General features: G+C 40.1%; 1 protein-coding gene across 1 annotated transcript; it reads right to left on the bottom strand.

The window, feature by feature from the left end:
- Positions 1-21475: 21475 nt before the first annotated feature.
- On the bottom strand, positions 21476-21589 carry LOC133767596 (dolichyl-diphosphooligosaccharide--protein glycosyltransferase subunit 4-like). The gene has a single exon (XM_062202026.1). It carries the CDS (start codon positions 21587-21589, stop codon positions 21476-21478), a length of 114 nt encoding a protein of 37 aa, XP_062058010.1.
- Positions 21590-23501: the final 1912 nt, after the last annotated feature.

Genomic DNA, 23501 nt, shown 5'->3' with positions numbered 1-23501 from the left:
ATAGCAGTGAACACAACACACAAGCTCCTACACTTAAAAGGCTTATGTTCCAGTAATGGGAGGTAAACAATAGCCAAAGAAATGTGTGTTATGTTGGGTATGGAGGAATAAGGGTTTGAAGAAAAATAAAGCAGAGTAAATGAATAGAGAGTGACAAGGTGTTTCTCTTTTATCTTTATGTAAACTACAAATAGAGCTCTAATGTCAAATTAGCTTACTAGCTCTAAACATCATATATTTGTAGTATGTCTTGTGCCAAATCATTGCAGTTATTTTCCTCATCACTGTACGAAAAAGCACACTAAGGAAGAAACTAGCTCATTTGTCTATGCTGCAAGTATTTATTGGGTGCCTGCTTTTTGCGAGGTGCTGTTTTTAGAATGGGGAATTCAACAGTGAGCAAAATCAACAAAGATGCTCACTTTTATGTGCTCTCATTATGGCCAAGGCAGTCAGAGAATAAACAATTAAAAAAAAATAGCACACACGTTAGAAGGTTATAAGTACAACACAGAAAAGGCACAGCATGATAAATATATTTGGAGCATAAAGGAGAACTTCAAAAACTTCCTAGGAAAATTAGAATTAAAAGACAAGTTTAATTTAGTGTTAAAAGCAAATCTGAAAACTATGAGTAGTTTTTTCACAACTCACATTTACTTTTTGAAGACCGCTAGTATAGGAGAGGGCATGTAATTTAAAATAAACGAACCACTTTCCCTCAATGGGGTAGCATGCAACTGAAATATCTATTTGAACCTCAAGTCTTAGTTTTCAGGTCCAGTCATTACTACAGCCAGCATGTCATCCACTAAAGGAAAACACAGGATGTTTTGCATTGAGTGTTCTATTTAAGTCCATAGAAAGAAATGTTATTCTTTCAAAGTCATGTTTGCCCTTCCCTTTCCCTTGCTTCAGAGAAAATACTGAGGGGCTGGCAGCTGAAACAATGCAGAGATGAGAGAAGAGAAAGGAAGGAAAAACCAAAGGCCAGCATGCACGCCAGGTGACTGTTTTAACAAGGATGTGACTGTGGCCCACCCTCTTGGGTCCCAGCACAGCCTTGTTAAGGAACCTGCAACAGCATAACTTGTAGACGCTAAGAATTTCCCATTAATTTTGGCGTTTTGCTTTTTTCATAAAGCAATGAAATGTTGTTATAGATATGAATTTTAATGAGATCTAACATGGGAAATGGGTGTTTTTCTGCAAATGTGAAATATTTCTAGGCTTTTAGAAAAATGTCATTCACATAAAAGCCAACTAATGCTTTACATATAAAGTTACCATTCTGCATTGGTTTTTCAGGAAAGAGGAATATATAATGATAAAAATAAAACATTACTGCAAGGTTTCTTACTTTCTAGTGAATGTTAATCATTTTTGAGGGTTTTTATGTTATTCTTACAAAGAAGGACACTTACAAGCTTAAGGCAAGGATTATGGGGTTTTAGTTATAAATTATGAGACAAAATCGAAATCTGTTTATTGATAATAATATTAATTTAAGAAATCCCAACAAATTATTAAAAATATTATGCAGCTTTAGTGCTAGGAATACCAATAGCTGTAAGTCTGCCTGAAACCAAAAGGAGTTCAAACTCGTTTGCTTTCTTGAAAAGGATGAACTTGTAACTACCACATGCTACTACCTCCAATAATAACAGTGTCGTCTCTGACTCGTGTCAATAGCTATTCTATACCAAACATTTTCCTAAGTGTTTTATAGAATGTCCTTCAGCCAATAATTACCATAGCTCTGTGAAAGACATTATTCCCACTTTACAAATAAGACTGGCTCAGAGATGGGAAGCAGCTTGCCCAAGGATACAAAAAGTGAAGCATGATTCATATGCATATCTCTGATTCTAAAACCAGCACTCTATTCTATACTTTCTTTCTTCTTATTTTTCCTATATTTCTCTTTCATTTCATGAATGTCTTCAAGTAGCATGCACTTCTTTTAAAACTAAAAGTTCTTTTATGGAATGTAACTGTTATATATTCACTATACCTAGTTGATTTGCCCGTATATTTATTCTATAAACCTCAGAATAAAGCCCTCTGGGTACTATGAAGCAGGCTGGATCCTGGGAGTCTCTTTTGCCTTCCTTGGACAAATCAAGCTTTTGGTGCAGCCAAGCCTATCTAACAATCCATTGGTCGAACAGCAGATAGACGCTCCTCTCCCCCTCGTCCTCAATCCACTGCCTAACTGTCCCTCTGAGGACTCTCTGAAGGCCACTGAAAGTCAGAAAGACAGTGTCAGAATCAGCAGTGAGTGGAAGTTAGGAGATTAAGGACAAGAATTCCCCGGACATCCTTCATTTAAGTCTTATGAAGCCAAATCCTTGACTGACCGTGTCTGGAGGATAGGCCTTTTTTGCAAGTTCAATATTTTCCATCTGTGCATATAATTTGATGTCTAAACATGTTTATAACACACAATCCTATTATTAAACATCCAGAGTAATAAAACAAATATAATGGAGGGAAGGACAATTATTTATTCTATTAAAGGATGTTTTTGCGTTAAAATATAAATCTCTGTTGCATGTGTTTGCAAAGTGACCACAGGCAGACTGGGAAACCAAGCATGCTATGGCAAAAGGGAAGGGAAATGTGTACAATGGAGGGGATGGGGATGGCCCAACAAGGAATTCTGATAGGTCCCTGTCAAAACCACTGATGCAAACATCTTAGATGAATTTCCATTTGTGTAAACTAAATGTGCTCATTTTTTAAAATTATATACATCATACATAGAAAGATGATAGTAAAGGAGTATTTGTATCAGTGAAAGAGGAAATTGTTTCTATCAGAGTCCAGTTTGATAAAAATCAGAAACACATGGAGGGATTCAAAACTTACATGATTAAAAAAAAACTTACATGATTTGGGCATTGCAGCTGAAAATTCTGATTCAGTGGATTTGGGGGGAATCTAAGTATCATCATTTTAAAAAGATTCCCTCCAGCAACTCCCAACCACCACACACATACATACATACATCTGCATGATTCTGAAACATGCCTAATTCTGAAAACCATTGTGTTAGTTCATTTTGAGGGAAACAAAATCACAAGAAAATCTGGAGGCAAGCAATCATTTCTGACTTTTGCAAGATGCTAAATGGAAGGGTATGTCCAAACTTTATAAATAGAACCTGAAGGCTACAGATTCTTAACATAGTTCAATGGGACTATAAAATGTATTTGATTTTTTTTTTTTTTGACAGGCAGAGTTAGACAGTGAGAGAGAGAGACAAAGAGAAAGGTCTTCCCTTTTCCCTTGGTTCACCCCCCAAGTGGCTGCTACGGCCAGCACACCACGCTGATCCGATGGCAGGAGCCAGGTGCTTCTCCTGGTCTCCCATGGGGTGCAGGGCCCAAGCACTTGGGCCACCCTCCACTGCACTCCCGGGCCACAGCTGGCCTGGAAAAGGGGCAACCGGGACTGAATCCGGCACCCCGACCGGGACTAGAACCTGGTGTGCCGGCGCCACAAGGAGGAGGATTAGCCTGCTGAGCCATGGCGCAGCCTAAAATGTATTTGATTTAAAACTAAAAGAGGCTGAGGCTGCCGTTGTAGCACAGTGAGTTAAGCCACCACTTGCAACACCAGCATGCCATATCACAGCACATGTTCTAGTCCTCGATGCTTAGCTTCCAAACCAGCTCAGTTTTCATGTGCGTGGGAAAGCAGCACATGATGGTCCAAGTACTTGGATTGGACCCCTGCCACCAACACAGGGGACCCAGATAGAGTTCCAGTTTTCTGGCTTTGGCCTGACCTATCCCTAGACATTGTGGTCATTTGAGGAATGAAGCAGAGAATGGAAGATCTCTTTCTCTCTTAAATTAAATTAGATTAAAGGAGCTGCTGGAATTCATCTCTTGATATCATCTCACTTACATAACCTTGGTCCTATTCTTGCACTATCTTACCCATTCTTCTTATTTCTATTATCATAATTTCTGATACAGAATTTTAGATGCAGATCAACAGATGTTTCTAAGAAAAAAAAAAAAGAAAGCGTTAACCTCCTCCATGCTTGTTGAACAACGTGCTCACATTCACTACCTTAGCTCCGGCTTCCATAGACTTAAACAACACATGTTTATTTCTCCCAGTTCTACAAAGTGGAGAAGTCCAAGAGCAAGGTGTCAGGGATTTTCCTGGCTTGCAGGCAGCTGCCTTCTTACTGCATTGCTGTGTGAAAGGGGCTTTCTTCATCTCATTTTAAAGACCCAAATCCCATCACTGGGCCCTACTCTTATGATTTCATCTAAATTAGATTTCATCTAAATTATCTCCCAAAGGCATCACTTCCTAATATCATCACTTTGGGGATCATGGATTCCACATACGGGCTTGAGGATATTCATTCAATCCACAACAGGCACAGCTCTACAGAGGGAAGGCCATAAGACCAGCCTACATACTGCTGTGTCAGGCCATTCGTTTTTTTCCCCTCAAATTAGACTTTCCAAGTAAGAATGCCAATTTATCTGGGAGAATGTGAATAAATTATATTTTTTTAAAAAAGATATAGATACTAGTTTCCACTAAATCAGTAATCAAATATTTTTAAGAATAGAATAACAATGAAAAATGAAATAGAAGAATCCAGAGCTATGTATTGGGTGACAAGTGCTTGGTTAGTGACATCAGCTGTTGAAAATGAAGCAGTAAAGATTGAGGCCAGCGCCGTAGCTTAACAGGCTAATCCTCCACCTTGCAGTGCCGGCACACTGGGTTCTAGTCCCGGTTGGGGCACCGGATTCTATCCTGGTTGCCCCTCTTCCAGGCCAGCTCTCTGCTATGGCCCCGGGAAGGCAGTGGAGGATGGCCCAAGTTCTTGGGCCCTGCACCCACATGGGAGACCAGGAGAAGCACCTGGCTCCTGGCTTCGGATCAGCAAGATGCGCCGGCCGCAGTGGCCATTGGAGGGTGAACCAGCGGCAAAAAGGAAGACCTTTCTCTCTGTCTCTCACTATCCACTCTGCCTGTCAAGAAAAAAAAAAAAAAAAAGAAAGAAAATGAAGCAGTAAAGATTGAATGAAAATGTCCAAACACATCTTAATTCTGTAATTCCACCCATGCATTACCCACTGTACTTCTTATAACCATAATTTGGAAAACATAAATTCTTTCCTATTTCATTTTTTTTCTTGATTCAGACATCTCATAGTACATATTTTGTAAAAGTGCTCTACAGGCTGGTAAGCTTGAACCATATTTCTATTTAGACATGTCAAGGAAAGGATTGTTTTATACTCCTCTCATATTTCCTTTAGTTAACACTTGAAAAAGTGTTGAAGCAGTGTATGTTCTGTCATTTTATTATCTGGTTACTCCCCTCCTGCCATCACTGGGAAGATTTGAGCCCAGACACACTATCAGATCTGTGCTCTTGGAAATAAGGAGTTTGTGCAGTGAATAGCAGTTACATTCTAATTATATTAATTCAGACTGCAATTTCTTTGAAATATAAAGGACCTGCTGTCGGGGCAGTGTGGACAATGGAGGCTGAACATGTCAGCGACATGACAAATTCCTCGAATGGAGTGCCAGATGTATTGTTGCCCAGGACTCTTTCCTGAAAGCAAGTTCAGTACGCATTATCAGTGTCAACTCTGGAGTAAGGAATTGGTTCAATTGTTATCTTTCCAAGCTGCAGGTACATCTGCCAGAAGAGTATGCCAACAGATAAATTGGTAATTAAAATCATTTCTGTGGTTGAAGGGAGTGATTCAGAAACTGTTCCTCTTTTCCTTCTTCCTTTTCCTATGTCGGGAAAAATTTACTTCAGTGCATGTTGCTACAGATTTGCCACGGGCAACACTAGAATTGTGCGACTCACTGGTGCCTCCCTATCCACTTCATCACCTTTACTGAGGTTCTTCTTTCGAGCTTTTTACTCTTTTTATGGAATTTTAAAGTGCTGTTCTTTGCTACTACTGAATCTTCCTTTGTCTTGTAAAAGTTCTTAGCTATATCTAACATGAGCCAAATACACTTAAGAATATCACTCGATTAAAAAAATGTATATGGAATCCTTCCCCAGTGCCAGAATACATATTGTACTACAATAAATAATAAAAATGATAGGAGATAAAATAATAATAAAATAATACACCACCCTATACTATGAAACAGTTCAGTACTTGTCTATAATAGCTAATAAATGTAATTTTTATCTTTCTATTTTGTCTAGAAAGACACTTCACACATATTCACACTACATCATCATCATCATCATGCCATTTAACAATGAGAAAATCAGTTTTACACACCGAGCACTCAATATGAACAATTTAAGCATTTTATATGTGTTCATGGTCAGTCCATTGGTGCAGCAGCTTCAGTCACCCCTTGGGATGCATCCATGGCATCCCATTACTGGAGTGTCTAGTTTTGGTCCCTGCTACTCTGCTTCCCCCTTTATCTCCCCGTAAATGCACATCCTGGGAGGCAGCAGGTGATAACTTAAGTGCTTGGGTCCCTGCCACCCACATGAGAGACCTAGATTAAGTTCCAGTCTTTGGTCTGGCCCAGCCATGGCTGTTGTGAGCATCTGGGGAATGAGCCAATGAAAGAAGATCTCTTCCTCTTTCCTTTCCTTTCCAATAAAATGGAAAAAATTAAATTAAAACATTATGGGTTTATTTATTTTATTCTTGCAAAATGTTGTGTTTTATCCTGATTGTGCAGTTGGGGGGCTGAGGCACAGCATAACCACTTGTACATGTTGTCACAACTGGAAAGAATCCGAACTGGAGATGCGGCCCAAGCAGTCTGGGACTCAGACTTCCCAATAATCTCACAGGACACCATATAAAGTCGATGGCACAATAGCTTATTAATTAACTATCTTTTAATACTGACTTACTCTTTCTTTTCCTTTTTCCCTTGTTTTCATCTTCGTCCTTCATGCTGGCTATCCTGTCTATATAAATAGCTGCCTTTGTGTATTTTTTTTTTTTTTAGCAACAAAGTTAGGTTTTTTACCATCCTCAGAGACTCAGAAGAATCCTTATGAAAGCCAATAAATAGCAATGAGTATTTTAAGAGAAAATTTTAAATGCCTTAAGAATTATTCTCTTGAATCAAGATAGCAAAAATAATGTAGATTATTAAATGTTGATCATCGCAAAGTTTACCAGAAAGTTGTGAGCATACATATGTGTGTTTACATACAGAGGCACTTCAAAAAGTACCTGGAAAAACGGAATTGAAAAATAAGTCTGGGGCCGGTGCTGTGGCGAAGTAGGTTAATCCTCTGCCTGTGGCGCCCGCATTCCATATGGGTGCCAGTTCGCTTCCCAGCTTCTCCTCTTCTGATCCAGCTCTCTGCTATATCCTGGGAAAGCAGTAGAAGATGGCCCAAGCACTTGGGCCCCTGCACCCATGTGGGAGACCTGGAGGAAGTTTCTAGCTCCTGGCTTCGGATGGACTCAGCTCCAACCATTGTGGCCATTTGGGGGTGAACCTGCAGATGGGAGACCCTTCTGTCTGTCTCTATCACTGTCTGTAACCCTACCTCTAAAATAAATAAATAAAATCTTTAAAAAGATAAGTTCATTCCAGGGCAAAAACAATATTGGAGTTTTGGGAGTGGCTATTTAACCTAGTGGTTATGACACTCACACTGCACATAAGAATGCCCGTGTTGGATTCCTGACTCTGGCTCTTAACTCCAGATTGTTGCTAATGCAGATCCTAGGAGACAGTAGTGATGAGTCAAGTAGTTGGGTTCCTGCTGCCTGCATGGAAGACAAGGATTGGGTTCCTAACTCCTGTATCAAGCCCCAGCCCATCCCCAACCATTGTATGTATCTAAGGAGTAAACCAGAGAATGGGGGTTCCTCTGCCCCCATCTCTGTCTCTCAAATAAATAAAACTAATTTCCCTTTTTAAAAAAAAAGATTTCTTTTACTTATTTGAAAGGCACAGTTACAGAGAGAGAGAGAGAGAGAGAGAGAGAGAGAGAGAGATCTTAATTTTCTATCTGCTGGTTAACTCTCCAAATGGCAGCAACAACCATTGTTGGGCCAGACCAAAGCCAGGTCTCCCACATAGAGGCAGGGTCTCAAGCACTTGGGCCATCTTCCACTGCTTCCTCAGGAGCATTAACAGGGAGCTGGATTGAAAGTAGAGCAGCTGGGAACCAGCGCCCATATGGGATGCTGGCATTGTAAGCAGCAGCTTTACCTGCTATGCCACAATGCTGGCCCCCATTTTACATTATTTAAATATTTTTAAATTGCATATATGAAACATCTTCAAAAAGTTCATGGAAATGTGTATTATGAAGAAACATGTGCGGATCTCAGAATTGTTTACACCAAATGAAATTTATATTTTAATTACATTTTCCACAAACTTTTTGAAGAAGCATATGTGTGTATATATATATATATAAACACACAAAGATAAACACATATTATATACTATATATATAATAGAGCCTTGAAACACATTAAATATGTTTATAAATATTCTTAGTGATATTAACACAAATAATAATTTATGTTCACTGTGGAAGAGACAGCCGACTATTCTGTAAACTGGTAGATAACCAAATAGTAATAAGGAGGTAGTTCTCCTTATACTAGTATCCAACTAATAAGTGAAATAGAAATTAAGGGTTGATGTGTGTCATTTACATTGATCAAAGTCCACAGACAGTAGAACAACAAGAATGAACCCTACTGCAAGGATGGACTTTGGGTGATACCTCCGTGTCAGTGTTGGTTTATCCATTGTAACATGCACCACTCTGGGAGAGACGTTGATAATGGGAGAAGTGTGCTTTTGTAGGGTTATGAGATACATGAGAATTCGGGATACTGGTCATTCAATTTTGCTGTGAGCCTAAAACTGCTCTAAAAATAGTCTCTGTGTTTAGAAAATTCGTGAAATTAATAACTAACAAACTGTTAGATCCAGGCAAAACTGTATAAAATGTGATAATTTTACACACACACATTTCCACTTCTGGAAATGTTGCTACTTAAATAGCATTAGTTACAAAGTGGTCTTGCAAAAGCTCTGCAACAAGAATCTGATGCAATCATATGCTCTGTGACTTTACAGGAAGCATTAAGTAAAAAATGCTGAATATGTTTGAGAAAGCCCCCAGTACTGGAATGAAGAACAATCAGATTGTTAGAAGGTTTTCAGGGAAAACAATCTATTTTTTCTAATCAAAAATTACAAAAAATAGAGATCGATATGGATGCTATAGATTAAAAGAAATTCTAGAGTTGGCATCAAGAAATCACAATTTTGGGGACATGTCTGGATCTGGGTTCACATGTTACAGGGATATGCAGGTGCATAGGTAAGTAGGTAAACAGATGATTGATAGATCTGAAGACAATTGAGGATATGGGCATACTGACTATTTCTTCATATTAGCAAGTATTGGTAATGTTTTTAAGCATGATTCAAATCTGCGGTTATTTCATTTTAAAGAGTTCTTATCTCTTAGAAACACATATTTAAAGATATATAAATGATGTTTGGGTTTTGTTCTAAAAATGGGGTGAGGTTGATGTAGATGAACAAGATTGAGTGAGGTAAAATAAGAACTGTGATTCATGCTACTATTTATCTTCTTTGTATATTTAAATATTTTTAAAAGTTTATATAATTTGGAAATTGACCCAACTTGCCTAAGCCTCAACTTCTTCATTTGTAAAGCAGATGTAACAGAAAGAGATGTGACAGAAAGAGATGCCTTCTCATCGATTTTTCTGAAAATTTAATGGTGGGTTTAAAGTACCTGGCACACACAGTAGATATCACAGCATTTTTTTCAGGACTCTGTTTGATCCACTGACTACTGAATTGCCTAGTCTGAATGTAGTGGTGCTTTCACACTGTTCCTGAGGTCTAGCAAGACTGGGGAGGGCAGGCAAAGGACACGACCGCTTATGTTCTCAGATGCCACCTTTGAGGCCACTACAAAGATGGCGGTTAGAGATGTTTGTTGTTGTATTTTAATTTCAATCTGATTTCGAGTTGCTGTTTTTAGATTTTTGAATCCTGGATCATACAACTAGGCACCGTGGTTTAAATACATACACAATTCCAGGCAACTGAAGGTACAGGGAGAGAAGGTGGGAATGTATCATCTCTCCCAATGCCAGTATAATCTCCCAGACAATTTTCCTTAAAGAAATAGATAACTCCAAATGTACCAGTTTCCCCAGCTCATCCCAACTCCCTTGATCATTTCTTTTGCTTTGTATTCTTATCCTACTTAGGCTCACAAACCCCAGTTTACAAAAGATCAAAGTTTAAAGGAAAAAAATTAAAATGTGAAGCCCAGGGGCAACGCAGACAGAGAAGGTTAGATTGCACAGAGGCTCAGTCTGCTCTGGGCAACAAAAACCCCATCCAGCTGGAGTCCTTCAGTTGCCTCTTTCAGTGGCTGGGTTTTTGGTGCTCTGTGTCCTACAGGAGACTTCAGTTTGTTGAGAGCTGAACCTGGACTCTGTCCAGCTCATGCCTGCATGTCAATTCGTCTCATTTCTAATAAAGCCAATTCTTATTTTTCTACGTTACTTCCAATTCTCAATTGTGGCTCCAAAGAAAACAGAAAGTAATTAAAATGTCAACGCTTCCCTGGAAAAGAACATTAACTCTCTTTGGATATTCTTCCCACTAGAAATGTTGCATTTCTCCAAGGCACTCAGGCCTGTGCGTGGCAACCAGCAAGACACCCACAACAGAGCCGGCACACAGGGCAATGCACATAAATCCCCTCTGTCCATTACCTTGTTTGCATTTCTTTTTCTCCCTTACCATTTTCCAAATGGAGAGATCCTATAAATGAAGTACTTAAGCCTGTCTCTTATAATAGACTAATATCTACTCTATTATAATATATCCAAATTTTATGCGATATGAAATAAGCTCCAGCAGCAATAAGCTATTTGATCTAACGTGAAAAAAGTAATGTAGAGTCTAACAGCTTATTATTCAGTGCAGTGCAATAAATTAACTGAGCACCATCTTGCATAATGAGAGCCTGATTATGCCTTTTACTTTCATTTGGTTTGGTTTGGATGGATTATGAGTCTCTTCAGAGTTAATCGGGTTTACGTGCAGCAACTTCTTTTTTAAATGTATTACATTACAGAATGAAATAAGGGAAAGGAAACATGTGCCAGCACTTTGTGATTTGTGTTGGTAAGGCCAGGGCTTCAGAAGAGTACCCGAGTAAGAGAAAAAAATGGAATCATTGGCCTGAGAACTCTTAAGGGAGATTGAACTGTTCAAAAAAATGTTCAAGCCTCATCCCTCTTTTCCATAGATAGCTGTCATTGCCCTGGCTTGATTTTACAAACTTGTCCCATTGTACCTGAAGGGTATGGGCTCCAGGACCAGGAAGTTCATTGTATATTTGTATTTAATCTATGTAAATCCTCCTGTATACTTTAAATAGTATCTAAATTACATATAATATCTAATACAATGTAAATGATATGCGAAATAGTCATTACACTACACTGTTTAGGGAATAATAACAAGACAAAATATACACGTTTCCATACAAGCATAATTTTTTCCAAAATATTTTCAATCCGTGGTCAGATGACTCCACAGCTATACTACCCATGAATACAGAGCAGCAGCTTTATGTTTAGTGAAACTCTTGGTTTCGTCTTTCTGGCAACTCTCTGGCATGTCTCCTTCCCATACCAATATTCTTGGCAGTTTGGTGCTCTTCTCAGGCTGACCAGCACCAGTGAGTGCAAAGATCCCATCATCGTCAGGCCTCCTAGCACAGGTCTCCAAAATGCATCAAAAGATGTCAAAAAAATATTCCCACAACTGTGGCTGTCACAACTCATCACAACCACCATTTCTAGGAACTGAATATCATTCAGGCCCTTCCTTAATTGCTAAGGCAATACTATAAAGTAGATATCATCATCTCAGTTTTATAAGCAGAAACTGACCCTGCTAGGCATTAAATGTAAGTATCTTGCCAAACTTGCATAGCAAGTGAAGGGGTTTGACTAACTTCAAAAATGTGTGACACTGAGTTGGGTGTTTGGCCTGGTGGTTAAGATGCCACTTGGGATGCTCGCAGCCCATATCAGAGTGACTAGGTTCAAGCCCTGGCTTTGATAATATGTGTCCTCCGATGCAACAGGTACACCTGACACCCACTTGGAAGATCTGGATTGAGTTCCTGACTTCCAGCTTTGGCTGTGGTCCAGCCTTGGCCCTTGCAGGCAATTAGGAAGTGACCCAGCAGATGGGAATGCACCCCACCCCAGCTTTGCTTCTCAAATAAATAAAATTATTTAAAAATCTTGGGTGATTTTTATATCTTCTGAAAAAATGTTAGCAATATAGTGTCTTCCTGTTTCTGTGTTTCTGTCAAGGGAAAATTAATTCAATGTGAGTGCTCTCTTAGCAGCAGGCTGAATGATCACAATCAGGCAGATGGGGTTATTTCTATAGTGCTTAAAATAGTGTAAACCTATGACCCACTGACTCTGTTTTTTTTTTTATGTAGACATTTGTGTTTCCTTTCTGAATTAGAAGCTGCTTTAGGCCACCATGTTAATTTTCTTCATAAAAAGACATCAGTACAGTATGGGGTATTAGCCAGAAACCCTACGTTTTAATTTTGACTTTACTTACCACTGATCATAGCAAATTTGAACTTGTTTAACAGAAGAAATAGGTAGGGGCTGGCACTGTGGTATAGCGAGTAAAGCTGCTGCCTGCAGTGCTGGCATCCCACATGGGCGCCGGTTCAAGTCTCAGCTGCTCTACTTCTGATCCACCTCTGCTATGGCCTGGGAAAGCAGTAGAAGATGGCCCTACTCCTTGAGCCCCTGCACCCATGTGGGAGAACTGGAAGAAGCTCCTGGCTCCTGGCTTCAGATAGATGCAGCTCCGGCCGTTGTGGCCAACTGGGGAGTGAACCATCAGATAGAAGACCTCTCTCTCTTTCTGCCTCTCCTCTCTGTGTGTAACTCTCTCTCTCTTTTTTTTTTTTTTAATATTTTATTTATTTACTTGAGAGGCAGAGTTACAGGCAAAGAGAGGGAGAGACAGAGAGAAAGGTTTTTTGTTGTTGTTGTTTTGTTTTTGTTGTTGTTGTTGTTGTTTTGACAGGCAGAGTGGATAGTGAGAGAGAGAGACAGAAAGGTCTTCCTTTTTGCCGCTGGTTCACCCTCCAATGGCCGTTGCGGCCGGCACATCGCGCTGATCCGAAGCCAGGAGCCAGGTGCTTCTCCTGGTCTCCCATGGGGTGCAGGGCCCAAGGACTTGGGCCATCCTCCACTGCCTTCCCGGGCCATAGCAGAGAGCTGGCCTGGAAGAGGGGCAACCAGGATAGAATCCGGCGCCCTGACCAGGACTAGAACCCGGTGTGCTGGCGCCACAAGGCGGAAGATTAGCCTGTTAAGCCACGGCGCCAGCCCTCTGTGTGTAACTCTGACTTTCAAATAAAATAATAAATATTTTTTTAAAAAAGTCGACTGTAGAAAAAAGAAATAGGTAACTATACTTCATATAATTGGTGAAGAAATGAAATAAATTAGACTCAGCAATCCTATTAATGGTTTTATATCCATTGGAAATGAAATTAGTCTGTTGAAGAGACATCTGCCCCACCTCCATGTTAATTGTAGCACTATTCAGAATAGAAAGAAATGGAAACAACCTAACTGTCCATCAACTGATGAACGGATACGCTATTTGGCCGTAAAAAGAGGATGAAATCCCATCATTTGCAATGTCACCTATGGAACTGGACATCATTATGTTAAGTGAAATAAGCCAGGCACAGAAAGGCAAGTACTGCATGATTTCACCCATGTGTGGAATCTAAAAAAGCTGATCTCACAGAAGGTGAAAGTAAGGTGACAGTTCCAGTAGCTGGGGAGGGGAGGGAGGTAAAAGGGATGAGGCAAGTTTGATTAATGGGTAATAAGTTACAGCCATCTAGGACAAGGAAATTCTGATTTTCTATTACAAAGTAGGGGTGACTACTGATAATGATAATGTTCTATGGGCCTGCTCCGCGGCTCAATAGGCTAATCCTCTGCCTGTGGCGCCAGCACACCAGGTTCTAGTCCCGGTCGGGGTGCCGGATTCTGTCCCGGTTGCCCTTCTTCCAGTCCAGCTCTCTGCTATGGCCCGGGAGTGCAGTGGAGGATGGCCCAGGTCCTTGGACCCTGCACCCGCATGGGAGACCAGGATAAGCACCTGGCTCCTGGCTTCGGATCAGCACAGTGCACCGGCCACAGCGTGCCGGCCATTGGAGGGTGAACCAACGGTAAAGGAAGACCTTTCTCTCTGTCTCTCTCTCTCTCTCTCTCACTGTCCATTCTGCCTATCAAAAAAAAAAAAAAAGATAATGTTCTATGTATATATTTGAAAGCTAAAGTAACTAACTTGTGGGGACTAGCGCTGTGGCATAGCCAGTAAAGCCACCGCTTGCAGTGCCAGCATCCCATATGGGCGCTGATTTGAGTCCTGGCTGCTCTACTTCCAATCCAGTTCTGCTATGGCCTGGGAAAGCAGTAAATGATGGGCCTACTCCTTGAGCCCCTGCACTCTGTGGGAAGACCCAGAAGAAGCTCCTGGCTCCTGGCTTCAGATCGGCACAGCTCCAGTCATTGTAGTTATCTGGGGAGTGAACCGACGGATGGAAGACCTCTCTCTGCCTCTCCTTCTCTCTCTGTCTCTCCTTCTCTCTCTGTGTAACTCTATCAAATAAAAAAGCAAATATTTAAAAAATAAATTTTGGATTTTTACCATAAATAAATAGTAAATGTTTGTGTAGATATTTTTACCCTGATTTGAACATTACACAATGTGTAAATATATGCAAACATCACATGACACACCCACAAATATATGATTTTATGTATAACTTAAAATTAAAGACATGATTTGAGCCATAAAAAATAAATGAAATAAATTACAACAACACAAAGTACAGGAAATGTAACCAACAGAGTCTAGCTCTCTTTTTTCTGTATCTCTCTCCATACTCATCCCACCCCCCAGGACCAAAAGCAAGTTTTCCATGCCTGGAGATCTTCTTTAGAACAGTCATGAGGACACAAAAGAGTTGTGAATAAAAGATATTTTAATTGAAACTCTTCCTCTTGTGTTATTTTCTGATTATTTTTGGCACAAATTAAAACTCTCACCTAAAGGATATTTTTAAATTCAGTTTTGATTGTAAAACTTTTGATAATAAAGTGAATGAAGACACGCTGGCAATCATCCCTGTGTCTGTTCTCCTCTAGTTCCTCCCTTTTTGTGGCTTTGCTTCCTTTCTTCAGGTTGTGACAATAAGTGCTTCTGATGATATAAGAAAGCTTCAAATCAAGACCAAGGACATATAATTTAAAACTTATCTGCACTCCTCTGACATGAAACTTTCTTTCACAGTAGGGGAAGAAAAGAGCTGAATTAAATAGAAAAAGCAAATCTCAAGTTGGTGAAAAATTTAAGGAGAAATTGGAGAAAAAGATAGATGATAATATTGGACAAAGAAAAAATGTCAAAGCTTACTTATAAGTGGCTTCAAGTTTAAAAGGTACATAGGAGGGGCCATTTTTCTTTAAAAATAGTTACATTTTGTTGAGTTAAGAGTTAAATCTTGTAAAACAAAAATTACTATATATAGACTCCTTTAATGAAGGGTGATTTATTTCATATTCGGTTTATGACTTCCTTTCTCCCAGAGAAGTCAAATAATTTGACATATTTCCCTGAGTTAGAATATTAATGGACAGAATTTGAGTTCAGAGAGGTTAAGTAAAATATACAGAGTCACAAAGCAAACTAATGTTAGAAATTTTAAAATGCGCTGTGAAGAAGCTTGCAAATTAGAAAACAGTGAATAATTTACTGGGGATAGCAGTGGCTTAAAGAAAGAAACTTGGCTTTGGAGGCTCTCTCTCCGTGCATTAAAGGAATGCACAACCTAATTACATGTGTATGGCAGTGGGACTTGTAAGAGCTGGAACTCTGCCTAGAAATCTGGTAAGGGAAACCAAAGTAATTCTTAAGGTGAGCCTTGCAGAATGAGCAAAACTTTCCAGGTCAATACCATGGAGCAGGAAGAAGGAAGACATTCCAGGCAGACACAAGACTGGCTGTAGGATGAACACTTGAGTGTACACACCGTGATGTGAAAGGTGAGGGGAGCAGAAGCTGGAGCAAGATCAGATTGACTTTGGGAGAGATGGATGTTGCAAGAGTAAAGGAAGGTGCTAACGTTGGAACAAAAGAGAGCAAGCAGTTGGTGAGCACTTATCATCAGCGAGGGGCTTTGAGTAGGAGTCCACACTGTAATACTCACTTAGTAGAACTGGGCAAGTGGAATCTTGGGAAAATGGGTAGATGGCTCAACAGGGCTGGTTCTCACTCCTGCACAGCATGCTCCTCTCACATCTAAATCACAACCACATGGGTAGCTTTGCAAACCAAGTATGTCATAAACTTTTGGGATTACTCTAAACAATAAACCAGTACAGTCATGTTGGGAAAGAAGAAAAAATTAGAAAGAAAGCTGAACATAGGCTTCTGAAAGAGATAGATTAAAAACAGGTGAAAGAGAAGAAGAACCTATGAGGGCTGCCTGGAAGGAAAAGTCCAAGGGGAAGAAGGGGATCTGAGAGAGCTAAAAGACAGGTGTTAAGTGACGCATATCAGACTCAGGACAAGACAATGCTATGAGACCAAGTGACAAAGAACAGACAAAGTCTATACAAGTTTATGGGGTCACCAGTGAACTTTGGCAGTTTGTATGGAATAAGGGTCTAGAAGTCCTATTACAAGTAAATTGGGGAGCTAAAGGGGTAGAGAAAGCACACACAGAACATCTCTTTAAAAAGTTTAATGATGAAACAGAAAAGTAAAAGGATAAGGCTGAAGGAGGGGCCATGTGGAATTAAGGCAAGCACTTTTCTCAATGACTTTTTACACAGAGGAAAGCTCTGGGCTTATTTAACAATGGTAATGAGCCTAGGAAAAGGATATAGTCTGGGAATGTCCCAACCAACAGAAACATAGATGCTCGAAATGAATGCTTTGGGTGGGGTGGGAGGTGGTTATCAGTGAGTTAAGAAAGGAGAATTTCATTAAAAGGAAGCAAGGACAATCCTGGTTTCTGGTGATAATGTACAAAACGGTGCAATGGAAATAAACACTTAGACCCTAAGGAATCAGACACTCCAAAGTCAAATCCCAGCCTTATCTCTTAGTAGCAGTGTCGCTCTTAAATAGGGCTTCACCTCTCTAATATCCAGTTTCCTCATCTATAGACTACAATAAATACAGCCTCTTAATGGGTGACAGAGGAGTTCCGATTTCACCATTTCCTACAGACATGTCCTATCTCCTGCCCAGCTTTATTTTTCTCTCTAATACTTACAACTTTTTAACATTCTCAATATTTTAGTTGCTTATGTAGTATCTGTCTCTCCAATTAGAATGCAACCAAGCAAGAGTAAGAATTTCTCCCTATTTTTTTCACTGATATAAACTCAGCAAGTGTCCAGAACATAACAGGTCTTCAATAAATAATGGTTAAATGAATAAATTAATAATTATGACACGGAAGATCAGTTTCTAAACATTAGCACACTGACATTTGGAGCCTGATCATTAATTTCTTTGGGGGCTATCCTGTGTCTTGTAGGACATTTAGCATATCCTGGGCTCTACCCACTAGATGCCAATAACACCCCACTCCCAATTATGGAGAGCAAAATTGTGTCTGGACATTGCCAGTTGTCCAGTGATGGGCAAAATCATCCTGAATTGAGAACCTTTGCCACAAACCAAGTGTGGAAAATGGTAGTTGTTAATATGATTATAACGGGAGGAAGAATGCAAAATGAGAGTCACGTTTCTACAACCCACTTAAGCTGAGGTAGAGAAAAATACTGCCATGAAGATGGTGTTGGCCTCACAGCAAAATGACATTTTACTTATTATTTTACCAAGAAACGTGTATAGAAGAAAGCAGCTCATAAATCAAGAAAGTACCTCTTCAGTTTCTTATCTATTCATTGAATGTGAGCTATTTTCTTCCTTGTCACCTGTCTAGACAAACAATAATAGCAAAAATAATTATCCCTATCCAAGTAGTCTTGTATCATCAAGCTAATAATGTATAACAGACAATTGATGGGTTGATGCTTTAAAGAACATGTCTTAGCCTCCTTTACATTCTAATTAATAAAAGATTATAAGGAACCAGAAAATATGGCTGAAGTATCCTCTTTCAGAAATATATTTCCCTCCAGAATTTCAATTTTACCACTCCATTCCTTGGCTTTGAATAGAAATTGATTGTCTTGTGTTAAAATGGCTAATGTTGACCTCTCTGACACACGAGGATCTCATAAACTGGAGAATGTTACAAAAATTGCTTTTGAGAGCATGAAATAAAAATGCCAGAAAAAGAACCAGAAATAACCTGGCCTCAAGTTCTCCCCTTAAGCAGAGACACCACCAAGTAGGCAGTAGTCCATCATGAGACCAGCAGAGAGCTCAGGATCAGGGTGACCCTATCTCTGGGTTTGCCTAAAACATTCTCAGTTTATGCCTCTCATCCCACTGCACTAATTAGTAGCAGCCCCTTTCACTCTTCAGAACATGTAAGGTATATGGTCACCTAACTCAGAGTAATTAGCATTGAACTCCCTCAAATAAAAGAGAGGGAAGCATAAAAGGACTTGCTGCAGACCAGCTCTGAGCCTCAGGCATGCCTTAGACTTCCCAGCACCCTTGCAGACCCAGCAGCATGGGCCATCCTTTCTATAGCACAAGCTCAAAGAAAAACTCCCTGTGAGTCAATAAATGAATCCATCTCCCAGTTAGCTTATTGATCTGTGTATCATGTCTCTCCCCACTTCCAAGAACAGTGACATGGTAATTAGGCTATCATGGCATAGAGTATGGCTTGCTTGGGTTTACCAGAGGCAATTGGATTCAGACAGGCCAAGTGATATGAGAGCTGACGTTTGATGAGCCTGATCTCTGATTCGTGGACCTGCTGAAAGGGCTCCCAGAATGCAAAGTGCTGGCCAGAAGAAACATTTGATAAGAGCCTTCCCATTCCATCACCAAAAACCCTTCAGGTTAGGGTAGGGACAATATCTAGAGATGGCCAACTGCCCAAGCATGTCCTGCTTTTTACTAGTAAGATAAGCCTTTCTTTTTCAAGAAAAGATCACAGCTCAAGAGATTACACAAGAATCAAGGGTTAGTGACATAACCAGATGCCTGACTACTCACGTCAGGAATCCAGAGGTTCAACAATACAGCAGGGCTATTGTTCCAAAGCCAAGCAGAGGAGGAGAGGGACTGAGAAGTCACTTGCAGGTAAAAGGTGGCATGAGATCAGACGACCTCTTCTGGACTCACCCCAAGCCTTCTTGTGACTTGGCAACCCTGCATAACCCTCACCATTTGCCTCTTCATTTGCAGAACAAGCTGCTTTTGATTTCCCTCACGCATCGTAGTCCTTCTAATTTTCTTTAAAGATTTACTTTTATTTATTTGAAAGGTAGAGACAGAGGGAGAAGGAGATAGAGAGAGGGAGAGAGAGAGAGAGAGAGAGCAAGCAAGCGCTTCCATCTGCTGGTTCACTCCCCAAATGTCCACAACAGCCAGGGCTTGGCCAGGACAAGCCAGGAGCCTGGAACTCCATGAGGTCTCCAATGTGGGTGAGTAAAAAAGCCGTGTTACAGAGAACATGTGATATTTCTATCAGTTTACTTGAAAAATCATGAAGAGTAAATTAGACTGCACATCTTCAGTGTTTAGACAACAGTAGCTGAAGTTATTGCATTGTGCCTCACTACAGTTCTGTGATGCAAGTGTTATCTGCCTGTTAACACATGAGGACACAGAACCTCAGAAAGGCTAAAGTAATTTGACAGAAAATGGTAAAGTCAAGATTCTAAATAACTGCCTGACTCTAAAACCCAAGTTATTTCAGGACAGCAGCACTACTGTCTGTGAAATGCATTGAAAAAAAGAAGAAAGGGAGGGTGAGAGGGAGCAATACAAGAACTAAAGAAAGGAAAGACCACTGAGGTTATTTTTTCTTCAACCCTATGCAAACCCAATCCTTGCAAAATTCTTCAGACCCACATATATTCAAACACAAAAATATTCTTCACACAAGTGTCATTATTGCTTTGCATAGAGCAGCCAAGCTTCAACTGTTACAGATATGATTCTTGCACCTCCAGCACATTAGCGTCAGCACATCCATCATCTATTAGTTTTGTCCCAATTCTGACCTTGCTCTGGCTGGTGGACGAGAGTCACCCTGTCCTTGTGGAGAATGGAGTGAGAATGTTTTTCCAAGTACTGTAGCAAATGAAGGTTAAAAAATCAATATGGAGAGTCCTAAAAGTTTGCACGAAGGGGATAGAGGAGGCACCACAAATTAGGTGCATAAATCTGGTGTACAGTCTTTCTCAACAGATAATAAATGCAAAAATAGGGGAATTCTAAATACTTTTTTGACTGTGGGAAATTTGTGAAGCCAGACCAATACTGTATCTCCTTTCCTCCAAAAGGAACACCATTAGCTAAGCTAATGCGAAGCATTAGCAATGACATCCAGAGAACTCAGAAAGATTGAGCCACGTATTTTCTGTATGGAAATACTCGTGGTTGATTCCAAGAGGATGTATGGCATATAATGCCAAAACAGCTCATATGATTAGTCAAACAAATTTCTTCTTTCATTGACTATTAACCTGGTAGTATTCAAAATGATGAACTTAAAGTTTAAATTGTAAACTCAATAAAAACAAACCCTGCCTCATGAAAGTTACAGTATGGTGTGAATTCAGGTAATCAAATAATTACAGAAATATACAGATTAGAATATAATATCCCTCTTGGACAAAATAATCTTGGGAGTGAGAGTTTAGCCTAGTGGTTAGGATGTACAGGTTCCACATGAGAGTATCTGGCTCCCAACCAGAGCTTCCTGCTAATGTAGACTCTGGGGGTCAGGGGTGGTGCTTCAAGTAATTAGGTTCCTGCCATCCATATAGAGACCTGGATTCTGTATGTGTCTCCTAGCTTCAACCCAGTTGTTGTATGCATTTCAGGAGTCAACTAGCAGATGAGCACTCTCCCCACCCCTTGAAGTTCTTTTAAAAACAATTTTTATAACTATATTTTTATATCAGAGGGGTACTGGGGAGGAAGTAGGGGGGAAAAAAGCAGTCCCTAATACTGGGCCTTATTCAGTGGCATCTTCTTGTTCCATAGGGTTAAGGAAAACTTTGAGGGAATAAAAGTTGTTTGGCAAAATCCAGGTGTAGTTGCTTTTCATGTTGTAATGGGTAGAAGGGATGAAGTGAAGTGTGAAGGCTCTCACACCCTACATCTTGCCTCAGACTATGTCCTAGAACCCCAGAGCACAGACAAAGCCCTACTTTCATTCTTGCTTCTTAAAATTGTTGAGGACCACGTAGTGATAGAGAACATCAAGCAAGATGAGTGACACGCCCAGCATGTTGGCGAAGATGGAGGGCTGAATGTCCATGGTCATCCTGACCCTCCCACCCAGGACCCTATGCCCACCTCTGCGCAAGACAGAGGTAGGAGACCTGGCTTAAAAAAAAAAATCTTTAAAAGTCTTTATAATATACTGCTTTGGGTGACAAGGTCTCATTAAAATTTTGGCTAAAAGAACCAAAAGAAGGAAAAAAAAAAAAGCTGTGATTCTCCAAAGATAAAGTTTGTTAGGCTGATGAGAAAGAAATCAATTTTCAATGCAGGTTGTATCCTGTTAGATAAACTACTTTCTAACACATTTCTATTCAACAAGAAATTATATAACCAATTATTTGATATTTATAGCTACTAAATATTAACCATTTATTTTGGGCCGGCGCCGTGGCTCACTTGGTTAATCCTCCACCTGCAGCGCCAGCATCCCATATGGGTACCAGGTTCTAGTCCCGGTTGCTCCTCTTCCTGTCCAGCTCTCTGCTGTGGCCTGGGAGGGCAGTGGAGGATGGCCGAGGTCCTTGGGCCCCTGCACCCACATGGGAGACCAGGAGGAAGCACCTGGCTCCTGGCTTCGGATCAGTGCAGCGCGCTGGCCGTGGCAGCCATTTGGGGGGTGAACCAACGGAAGGAAGACCTTTCTCTCTGTCTCTCTCTCTCTCTCTCTCTCTCACTGTCTATAACTCTGTTAAGTAAATTAAAAAAAAAAAAAACATTTATTTTGTGAGCATCAGTGAAGTAATAATATCCACTTTATTTCAGAGAAGTATAAAACTCCAAAGTTGAGATGGGGTTTTGAAATAAAGTCTTACTCTGCCTTATTTTAAGATGAGGAAACCAAGCCCCAGAGAAGGCAAATGACACGACTTGCTCAGCATTATACATGAAACCCAGCTGAAAGTGGAACTCAAGAGTCCTGATTCCCGGCTCCTCCTCCAAAACATGTTACAACAGCCTTTACTTTTTTTTCTTGAAAAGTGTTAATTTACTCCAGAGGTAGTAGTTTGCTTTTTTTTTTAATGTGTTGAGACTTGCTCAGCAGCATATCTTTTTTTTTTTTTAAGATTTATTCATTTATTGGAAAGGCAGAGTTACAGAAAGGCAGAGGCAGAGGCAGATGCAGAGAGAGAGAGAGAGAGAGAGAGAGAGAGAGAGAGAGAGAGGTCTCCCATCTGCTGGTTCACTCCCCAAATAGCCACAACAGCCAGAACTGCGCTGATCCGAAGCCATGAGCTAGGAGCTTCCTCAGGGTCTTCCATGCGGGTATAGGGACCCAAGGTCTTGCACCATCTTCTACTGCTTTCCCAGGCCATAGCAGAGAGCTGGATTGGAAGTAGAGCAGCCAGGACTTGAACCAATGCTGCAGGCTGTGGCTTTACCAGCTAGGCCACAGCACCAGTCCAAGTAGTTTGCTTTTAAAAGCATTCTCTCCCTCCCTCTCTCTCTTTCTCTCTCTCTCTCTCTCAGAAAAAAAAAATGCTTATATCAAAAGGTATCAACTATATAGTAATCCAGCTTCCCAGTATTCCACTGCTAGTGTGATATGGACAGCAGAAAAAAAAAAAATCTGTTCTTTGCTAATTCAACCCCAAACAAGGATTTTAGACAAAGCATAATTGATTACTCAAGACACTTTGCTATGTGCTTGTGGAATTATTTGATTTTACACAAAAAACAGTTTAATGTTTAAATGTAAAAGCCCAAATTGAACAGTCCAGAACTCTTTCAAGGACTCCAAATAAATATCATACCATTCCCTTAGTTTTTGGCAAGAACCACTTTCTTCAAGGTGATGTTTATGTGAATTCCATACTATGGTTATACATGATTTACTTTAACAACCTATGGTCTTTTATAGCCTCAAATCACCCAAGTTCAGCTCAAGTTGATGAAGAAAAAGACATTGAGAAAAATGATTTTAACAGTGATCTCTTTAAAGTTAAAGCAAAAGG

This window comes from Lepus europaeus, chromosome 10, assembly GCF_033115175.1.
Source record: "Lepus europaeus isolate LE1 chromosome 10, mLepTim1.pri, whole genome shotgun sequence".
Classification (NCBI taxonomy): Eukaryota; Metazoa; Chordata; class Mammalia; order Lagomorpha; family Leporidae; genus Lepus; species Lepus europaeus.
Note: the sequence above shows the minus strand (reverse complement) of the source record. Positions and strands in the feature narration are given on the sequence as shown.

Coding starts and splice junctions, on each gene's coding strand:
- LOC133767596 (XM_062202026.1), bottom strand. CDS start 21,589: ATGACCATGGACATTCAGCCCTCCATCTTCGCCAACATGCTGGGCGTG.